Raw genomic sequence first — 10,000 nt, 5'->3', positions numbered from 1 at the left:
AACTGCTTCAAGAGAGCTTCAGTTGTGAAAAGGTAGACAAAGCAAGTCGTAAATGTAGGAAAACCACATGCAAAAATCAAATTTCAAAGTGGCTGTTAGCCTCAAACATCAGACTTCAACCTGTTCCTAAATAGTAGCAGACTGTGTACTTACATAAAATTACTGAAAGAAAAAAAATCAAAGTGTATTCAAATTCATGCAAAAAAACTTATGTAGAAAACAGGACAGAACAGGCCCACTTGGTCTATCCAGTGTTTACAAACCTCCTCCCACTCCATTTACAGCATCTCACCCGATCACATAAAACCCGAAAGTTAATAAATTATTGATAAGGCAAAACCTGAAAGTTAATAAATCACTAATTTGTAATGCTTGTAATATTACTGCTCCACCCTTTAGTACAAAATACAAGTGATTTAATAAAACTAGCTTGAATAACTCAGACACAATACAAACATTACTTCAGTATTTCAGCTCTTTAATCAATATCTCCTGCAGAATTCCACAATGCATCTCACTTACTTCTGAAACATAATGTAAAATAATTAAATAAAGCATAAACATCCATTATCTCCCAAGTCATCTCCACTCTATATCCTTTTTGATAAGATCCCTCTCTGTGTCAGTCGCTAAACTGCTGTTGTCTCTATTTAAATCTCTATCTCCCTAACTTGAGGTAATTCTGGAAATTAGCTTGGTTGCAATTTGAATATTCAGCAACCATTGGGCATTTAAAATGCCGACGGTTGTTATTTTGTACCTCAAGGAGTGCCAAACTTAAATGAATACAACCACAGATGTGTTAGATTTTTCAATTTCTCCCTTCCCTCTCAAAGCTCAGTGAACTTAACCCGGCCAGGGTACAATATGCAGTCTTTCAAAATTAAAACTTGACATTGCTTAATTAATAGTTCCTAATTTACCCTCGAGTCGATATTTTGTCTTCATCGCCTAGACTGCAATCTGGATTTCAGTTGTAAAATTATTGTAAAACTGCCTAATTCTCATTTCATGAAAAGAATGGATCCCAAATAGTCCGATCCCAAAAGTTCAACTATTTCAAATGGTAACCTCTGCCCCCATTTTTCCAAGATGGCAGGAGTTGGTGATGAATCTGCTTTTCCCTCCTTCACACATATGTTGTTTCTTTTCTTGTCCCATTACCACTCCCTTTGGCCTTGCACTCTCATCTCTCGTAATTTAATCTCTCCTGTTTTTCAACTGATCACAGACCTCCCCTTTTGTTCTTTCCACCCCTTTCCCTGCCTCTGTACTCGCTTAAAACCTGTTATATCTCTGATTTTTCGTCAGAACTAGAAAAAGTTATCGGCCTGAAACATTAATTCTGTTTCTCTCTCTACCTGACTTGCAGGGTATTTCCAGTATTCCTACACTATTCCTCCAACGCATGTCGAAACCAAGTTTCTTACTTCAAACTGTTTGTTTCTCAAAAGTGTGACTCAATGATAACTGCGCAGTTCCTCATTTCCCACGTTTATGGTACAATTGGCAAGGCTTTCAAAAGCAAAACATGGAATCAACGTTTCACAATTTATCTCACCTAACAAGTAGATCACATTCCCATAGGGTTGCCAACTCTGGTTGGATGTATTCCTGGAGGTTTTGCCAAATGCCCTCTCCCCCTTTAACTGTCCCGTTCGGTCAACCAGTCAACCCCATCTCCAATATTTTTATAATTAATTAGCAAATGTGTTTGAGCACCATTTTTGTTGATGTTCTTGTAATTTTTCTCCTGGGTTGTTCACAGCTGAGTCCTGGAGATTAATCTTTAATCCTGGACACTCCAGGGCAATCCTGTAGGGTTGGAAACCCTATTCACTGGTGGTGTAATCTGACCATTTTTATTTCAAATACAAAGAACAAAGAACAAAGAAAATTACAGCACAGGAACAGGCCCTTCGGCCCTCCAAGCCTGCGCCGATCCATATCCTCTACCTAAACATGTCGCCTATTTTCTAAGGGTCTGTATCTCTCTGCTTCCTGCCCATTTATGTATCTGTCTAGATACATCTTAAAAGACGCTATCGTGCCCGCGTCTACCACCTCCGCTGGCAACGCGTTCCAGGCACCCACCACCCTCTGCGTCAAGAACTTTCCACGCATATCCCCCCTAAACTTTTCCTCTCTCACTTTGAACTCGTGACCCCTAGTATTTGAATCCCCCACTCTGGGGAAAAAGCTTCTTGCTATCCAACCTGTCTATACCTCTCATGATTTTGTACACCTCAATCAGGTCCCCCCTCAACCTCCGTCTTTCTAATGAAAATAATCCTAATCTACTCAACCTCTCTTCATAGCTAGCGCCCTCCATGCCAGGCAACATCCTGGTGAACCTCCTCTGCACCCTCTCCAAAGCATCCACATCCTTTTGGTAATGTGGCGACCAGAACTGCACGCAGTATTCCAAATGTGGCCGAACCAAAGTCCTATACAACTGTAACATGACCTGCCAACCCTAGTACTCAATACCCCGTCCGATGAAGGAAAGCATGCCGTATGCCTTCTTGACCACTCTATTGACCTGCGTTGCCACCTTCAGGGAACAATGGAGCTGAACACCCAAATCTCTCTGTACATCAATTTTCCCCAGGACTTTTCCATTTACTGTATAGTTCACTCTTGAATTGGATCTTCCAAAATGCATCACCTCGCATTTACCCTGATTGAACTCCATCTGCCATTTCTCTGCCCAACTCTCCAATCTATCTATATTCTGCTGTATTCTCTGACAGTCCCCTTCACTATCTGCTAATCCACCAATCTTAGTGTCGTCTGCAAACTTGCTAATCAGACCATCTATACTTTCCTCCAAATCATTTATGTATATCACAAACAACAGTGGTCCCAGCACGGATCCCGGTGGAACACCACTGGTCACACGTCTCCATTTTGAGAAACTCCCTTCCACTGCTACTCTCTGTCTCCTGTTGCCCAGCCAGTTCTTTATCCATCTAGCTAGTACACCCTGGACCCCGTGCGACTTCACTTTCTCCATCAGCCTACCATGGGGAACCTTATCAAACGCCTTACTGAAGTCCATGTATATGACATCTACAACCCTTCCCTCATCAATCAACTTTGTCACTTCCTCAAAGAATTCTATTAAGTTGGTAAGACATGACCTTCCCTGCACAAAACCATGTTGCCTATCACTGATAAGCCCATTTTCTTCCAAATGGGAATAGATCCTATCCCTCAGTATCTTCTCCAGCAGCTTCCCTACCACTGACGTCAGGCTCACCGGTCTATAATTACCTGGATTATCCCTGCTACCCTTCTTAAACAAGGGGACAACATTAGCAATTCTCCAGTCCTCCGGGACCTCACCCATGTTTAAGGATGCTGCAAAGATATCTGTTAAGGCCCCAGCTATTTCCTCTCTCACTTCCCTCAGTAACCTGGGATAGATCCCATCCGGACCTGGGGACTTGTCCACCTTAATGCCTTTTAGAATACACAACACTTCCTCCCTCTTTATGCCGACTTGACCTAGAGTAATCAAACATCTGTCCCTAACCTCAACATCCGTCATGTCCCTCTCCTCGGTGAATACCGATGCAAAGTACTTGTTTAGAATCTCACCCATTTTCTCTGACTCCACGCATAACTTTCCTCCTTTGTCCTTGAGTGGGCCAATCCTTTCTCTAATTACCCTCTTGCTCCTTATATATGAATAAAAGGCTTTGGGATTTTCCTTAACCCTGTTTGCTAAAGATATTTCATAACCCCTTTTAGCCCTCTTAATTCCTCGTTTCAGATTGGTCCTACATTCCCGATATTCTTCCAAAGCTTCGTCTTTCTTCAGCCGCCTAGACCTTATGTATGCTTCCTTTTTCCTCTTAGCTAGTCTCACAATTTCACCTGTCATCCATGGTTCCCTAATCTTGCCATTTCTATCCCTCATTTTCACAGGAACATGTCTCTCCTGCACGCTAATCAACCTCTCTTTAAAAGCCTCCCACATATCTAATGTGGATTTACCTTCAAACAGCTGCTCCCAATCTACATTCCCCAGCTCCTGCCGAATTTTGGTATAGTTGGCCTTCCCCCAATTTAGCACTCTTCCTTTAGGACCACTCTCGTCTTTGACCATGAGTATTCTAAAACTTACGGAATTGTGATCACTATTCCCAAAGTAGTCCCCTACTGAAACTTCAACCACCTGGCCGGGCTCATTCCTCAACACCAGGTCCAGTATGGCCCCTTCCCGAGTTGGACTATTTACATACTGCTCTAGAAAACCCTCCTGGATGCTCCTTACAAATTCTGCTCCATCTAGATTCACTAAGTGAATCCCAGTCAATGTTGGGAAAATTAAAATCTCCTATCACCACCACCCTGTTGCTCCTACATCTTTCCATAATCTGTTTACATATTTTACCTCTATCTCACGCTCGCTGTTGGGAGGCCTGTAGTACAGCCCCAACATTGTTTCCGCACCCTTCCTATTTCTGAGTTCTGCCCATATTGCCTCACAGCTCGAGTCCTCCATAGTGCCTTCCTTCAGCACAGCTAATTTAGATCAAGCGGTTTCTACATCAGTTGAGTAAGTACTCGAGCCAGATTACTGCTCATGTGAAGACAAAATCTACCCCCAAGACTGAATCTTCGTGTTGCTGACAGTCTTCCATTTTCAATAAGATTATAATGAAAGGCAATGTCAGATATATTCACTAGTGCTGATAAACATGCGGTCGTTCAAAACTTTACTGCCCGTGCTCTAACTCTTAATGAAATTCCCTATACCCATCCCACCTGTGCTTACTGACCTACACTCATTCCCGGTCCGCCGACGCCTTCAGTCAAAAATTCTCATCCTTGATTTCCAATTGCTCCATGGCCACGCCCCTCCCTATCCCTGTAATCTCCTCCTGTCGCACAACCCTCCAAGATCTCTGCAAGCCTCCAATTCTGGCTTCCCGCACATTCCTGATTTTCCATCGCTCCACCATTGGCAGCCGTGCCTTCGGCTGCCTGGGCCCTCAGCTCCGGAATTCCCTCCCGAAACCTCTCCGCCTCTCTCTCCACCTTTAAGATGCTCCTTAAAACCTACCTCTTTCACAATGCTTTTGGTCACTTGTCCTAATATGTGGCTCAGTTCCAATTTTTCTGTCTGGTTATGCTCCTTCAAAGCGTCCTTAGACTTTTTAGTCAAGGTAGGACATAAATGCAAGCTGTTGTTTTGTTGAAGAATTCAAAATTAAAATTTGAACTCACTGAAAATTAATGATATAAAGCTAAGTTTTTTTTAAAAGTCTGCCTCCGATGCAACTTAAGAGAGCAACAGAGAAGAGACTGGAATTCGCGACTTTACCTCGTTACAAAGCACCATAAAAATGTTGACCAAGAGACCAGCAAATCCAGCTTGAGAAATTCACCACAGCATAGAATAAAAAACTTGAAAACTTTTCCAATGATCATCGTGAATCCCTCTAAACAATCAATTGGCAAAGTTGTGCTCACCAGTAGGAGGAGCAATATGAAGAGCAGTCTTGTCCGTGAGACCCCTGCCCGGCTCCGCATGTTGCTCTGTCTCTCCTTCTGTGGCCGTTCCGCGAAACTCAGTTCTGGAAAGTGAAACTCACCTGGGTCAGCCAGACAGTGACATCATAGCGCAGGTAACTGATCAGCTCCGCCCTCCCCAGACAGGGAGGGGGAGGAGAAAGGAGGTTGGATGGGGGAGGAGAAGAGGGGGGAAGGGAGGAGAGGAGGAGAAGAGGGGGGGAGGGAGGAGAAGAGGGGAGGGAGGAGAAGAGGGGGGGGAGGAGAAGGGGAGGAGGGAGGAGAAGAGGGGGAGGGAGGAGAAGAGGGGGAGGGAGGAGAAGGGGGGGGAGGAGAAGAGGGGGAGGAAAGGGGGGGGAGGAGAAGAGGGGGAGGAAAAGAGGGGGGGGAGGAAAAGAGGGGGGGGAGGAAAAGAGGGGGGGAAAAGAGGGGGGGGAGGGGGGGAGGGGAAAAGAGGGGGGAGGGGAGGGAGGGGAAAAGAGGGGGGAGGGGAAGAGAAAAGAGGGGGGGAAAAGAGGGGGGGAAAAGAGGGGGGGAAAGGGGGAGGGGGGGGAAAAGAGGAGGGGGGGGGAAAAAGAGGAGGGGGGGGGGAAAAGAGGAGGGGGGGGGAAAAAGAGGAGGGGGGGGGAAAAAGAGGAGGGGGGGGGGAAAAAGAGGAGGGGGGGGGAAAAAGAGGGGGGGGGGAGGGGGAAAAGAGGGGGGGGGAGGGGGGGGAAAAGAGGGGGGGAAAAGAGGGGGGGGGAAAAGAGGAGGGGGGGGAGGGGGGGGGAAAAGAGGAGGGGGGGGGAGGGGGGGGGAAAAGAGGGGGGGGAGGGGGGGGGAAAAGAGGGGGGGGAGGGGGGGGAAAAGAGGGGGGGGGAGGGGGGGGAAAAGAGGAGGGGGGGAGGGGGGGGGAAAAGAGGGGGGGGAAAAGAGGGGGGGGAGGGGGGGGAAAAGAAGAGGGGGGGGGAGGGGGGGGGGAAAAGAGGAGGGGGGGGAGGGGGGGGGAAAAGAGGAGGGGGGGGGAAAGAGGAGGGGGGGGGAGGGGGGGAAAAAGAGGAGGGGGGGGGAAAAAGAGGAGGGGGGGGGGGAAAAAGAGGGGGGGGGGAGGGGGAAAAGGGGGGGGAGGGGGAAAAGAGGGGGGGGAGGGGGGGGGAAAAGAGGGGGGGGAGGGGGGGGAAAAGAGGGGGGGGGAGGGGGGGGGGAAAAGAGGGGGGGGAGGGGGGGGAAAAGAGGGGGGGGAAAGAGGGGGGGGGAGGGGGAAAAGAGGAGGGGGAAAAGAGGGGGGGAGGAAAAGGGGGGGGGAGGAAAAGAGGGGGGGGGAAAGGGGGGGGGAAAGAGGGGGGGAGGAAAAGAGGGGGGGGAAAAGGGGGGGGAGGGGGAAAAGAGGGGGGGGGAGGAAAAGAGGGGGGGGAGGAAAAGAGGGGGGGGGAAAGAGGCGGGGAAAGAGGGGGGGAGGGGGGGGGAAAGAGGGGGGGGAGGGGGGGGAAAGAGGGGGGGAGGGGGAGGAAAAGAGGGGGGGAGGGGGAGGAAAAGAGGGGGGGGAAAGAGGGGGGGAGGGGGAGGAAAAGAGGGGGGAGGGGGAGGAAAAGAGGGGGGGGGAAGAGGGGGGAAAGAGGGGGGGAGGGGGAGGAAAAGAGGGGGGGAGGGGGGGAAAAGAGGGGGGAAGAGGGGGGAGGGGGGGAAAAGAGGGGGGAAGAGGGGGGAGGGGGGGAGGGGGGGAGGAAAAGAGGGGGGGAGGGGGGGGAAAAGAGGGGGGAGGGGGGGAAAAGAGGGGGGAGGGGGAGGAAAAGAGGGGGGAGGGGGGGGAAAAGAGGGGGGAGGGGAGGAAAAGAGGGGGGGAAAAGAGGGGGGAGGGGGAGGAAAAGAGGGGGGAGAAGAGGGGGGAGGAAAAGAGGGGGGAGAAGAGGGGGGAGGGGGAGGAAAAGAGGGGGGAGGAAAAGAGGGGGGGAGGGGGAAGAAAAGAGGGGGGAGAAGGGGGGAGGGGGGAGAAGGGGGGGAGGGGGGAGAAGAGGGGGGAGAAGAGGGGGGGAGGGGAAGAAAGAGGGGGGAGAAGGGGGGGAGGGGGGAGAAGGGGGGAGGGGGAGAGGAGGGGGAGAGAAGGGGGGAGGGGGGAGAGGAGGGGGGAGAAGGGGGGGAGGGGGGGAGGGGGGGAGAAGGGGGGGGAGAAGAGGGGGGGAAGGGGGGAGGAAAAGAGGGGGGGAAGGGGGGAGGAAAAGAGGGGGGGAAGGGGGAGGAAAAGAGGGGGGAGGACAGGGAGGAGGAGAAGAGGGGGGAGGGGAGGAAAAGAGGGGGGGGAAGGGGGGAGGAAAAGAGGGGGGGAGGGGAGGAAAAGAGGGGGGGAAGGGGGGAGGAAAAGAGGGGGGGAGGAAAAGAGGGGGGGGAGGGGGGAGGAAAAGAGGGGGGGAGGGAAAAGAGGGGGGGGGAGGGGGGGAGGAAAAGAGGGGGGGGAGGGGGGGAGGAAAAGAGGGGGGAGGGGGGGAGGAAAAGAGGGGGGGGGGAGAGATGGGGGGGGGGAAGAGGGGGGGGAGGGGGAGGAAAAGAGGGGGGAGGGGGGGAGGAAAAGAGGGGGGGAGGAAAGGAGGGGGGGGAGGAAAGAGGGGGGGGAGAGATGGGGGGGGGGAGAGATGGGGGGGAAAAGAGGGGGGGGGGGGAAAGAGGGGGGGAGGGGGGGAAAAGAGGGGGGGGAGGGGGGGGGGAAAAGAGGGGGGGGGGAGGGGGGAGGAAAAGAGGGGGGGAGGGGGAGGATAAGAGGGGGGGAGGGGGAGGAAAGGGGGGAGGGGGAGGAAAAGAGGGGGGGAGAAGAGGGGGGGAGGGGGAGGAGAAGAGGGGGGAGAAGAGGGGGGGAGAAGAGGGGGGGAGGGGGAGGAAAAGAGGGGGGGAGAAGAGGGGGGGAGAAGAGGGGGGGGAGGGGGAGGAAAAGAGGGGGGGAGAAGGAGGAAAAGAGGGGGGGAGAAGAGGGGGGGAAAAGAGGGGGGGAGGGGGGGGAAAGAGGGGGGGAGGGGGGGGGGAAAAGAGGGGGGGAAAGAGGGGGGGAGGGGGGGAAAAGAGGGGGGGAGGGGGAGGATAAGAGGGGGAGAAGGGGGGGAGAAGAGGGGGGAGGGGGAGGAGAAGAGGGGAGGAGAAGAGGGGGGGAGGGGAGGATAAGAGGGGGGGGAAGGGGGGAGGAGAAGAGGGGGGAGGGGAGGAAAAGAGGGGGGGAAGGGGGGAGGAAAAGAGGGGGGAGGGAGGATAAGAGGGGGGAGGGGAGGAAAAGAGGGGGGGAAGGGGGAGGTAAAGAGGGGGGAGGAAAAGAGGGGGGAGATGGGGGGTGGTGAAGGGGGGGAGGAAAGGAGGGGGGAGGAGGGGAGGGGAGGAGGAAGGGGGGGATGGGGGGGAGGATGAAGGAGGGGGGAGTGAGGGGGGGTGAAGAGGGGGTGAGGGGGGAGGAGAAGGGGGGGGTGGGGGGAGGAGATAGAGGGGGGGAGGGGAGTAGAGGGGGGAGGGAGGTGATGGGGGGTGGGGGGAGGAGTAGGGGGGGGAGGGGGGAGGAGAAGAGGGGGGGGAGGGGGGAGGAGATGAGGGGGGGAGGGGGGTTGGGGGGGGGTGGTGTAGGGGGGAGAGGGGGGAGGTGAAGAGGGGGGGGAGGGGGGTGGAGTAGTGGGGGGGGTGGTGTAGAGGGGGGGTGGTGGGGTGGGGGGGGAGGTGAAGAGGGGGGGGAGGTGAAGAGGGGGGGGAGGAGAAGAGGGGGGGAGTGGGTGGGGTGGTGATGAGGGGGGAGTGGGGGGTGGTGAAGAGGGGGGGAGAGGGGGGGGTGGTGAGGGGGGGGGAGGGGGGGGAGGTGTAGAGGGGGGGTGTGGGGGGGTGGTGGAGTGGGGGGAGGAGTAGTGGGGGGGAGAGGGGGGTGAGGGGGGGTGGTGTTGGTGGGTGGGTGTGGGGGGAGGTGTAGTGGGGGGGGGTGGGGGGGAGGTGTTGTGGGAGGGTGTGGGGGGAGGTGTTGTGGGGGGGAGGTGGGGGGAGGTGATGTGGGGGGGTGTGGGGTGGTGTTGTGGGGAGGGGGTGAGGGGGGTGGAGTTGTGGGGGGTGGTGTTTGGGGGGGGGTGGGGGTGTGGGGGGTGGAGTTGTGGGGGGGTGGTGTTGAGGGGGGGTGGGGGGGGAGAGGGGGGTGGAGTTGTGGGGGGGGGTGGGGGGGTGTGTTGAGGGGGGGGGAGGGGGGTGGTGATGTGGGGGGGAGGGGGTGGTGTTGGGGGGTGGGGATGCTGCTAACGGGTGGGTGAGAGAGCGGGGACAGCAGACAGCAAGGGGGGGGGGGGGTGTGTGATAGCATCGTGGGTGTGGCCAAGTAAACAGGCGAAGAACAGACAAAATAGAGGAGAAGACAAAAGAACAAAACTAGCGGAGAAGAAAAAAGAAAAACAAGAGGAGAAGACAAAAGCGAAAAAAGAAAACAAGAGGCAGAAGAACAACAGACGGAGACGAAAAAGAGAAAAAGCATAACAAAGGAGAAGAAAAAAAGAGG

At 54.1% G+C, this 10,000-nt stretch overlaps 1 protein-coding gene across 1 annotated transcript in view; it reads right to left on the bottom strand.

Moving 5' to 3' along the window:
* Positions 1-5,618, bottom strand: part of LOC137369740 (desmoglein-2-like) — a 97,349-nt gene extending 91,731 nt beyond the window's left edge. Inside the window, exon 1 of the mRNA XM_068031132.1 lies at positions 5,485-5,618. Coding sequence (XP_067887233.1) covers positions 5,485-5,544 — 60 coding nt within the window. The 5' untranslated portion in view covers positions 5,545-5,618. The remainder of the gene's footprint in view (positions 1-5,484) is intronic.
* Positions 5,619-10,000: the final 4,382 nt, after the last annotated feature.

This window comes from Heterodontus francisci, chromosome 5 (genome assembly GCF_036365525.1).
Source record: "Heterodontus francisci isolate sHetFra1 chromosome 5, sHetFra1.hap1, whole genome shotgun sequence".
Taxonomy (NCBI): Eukaryota; Metazoa; Chordata; class Chondrichthyes; order Heterodontiformes; family Heterodontidae; genus Heterodontus; species Heterodontus francisci.
Note: the sequence above shows the minus strand (reverse complement) of the source record. Positions and strands in the feature narration are given on the sequence as shown.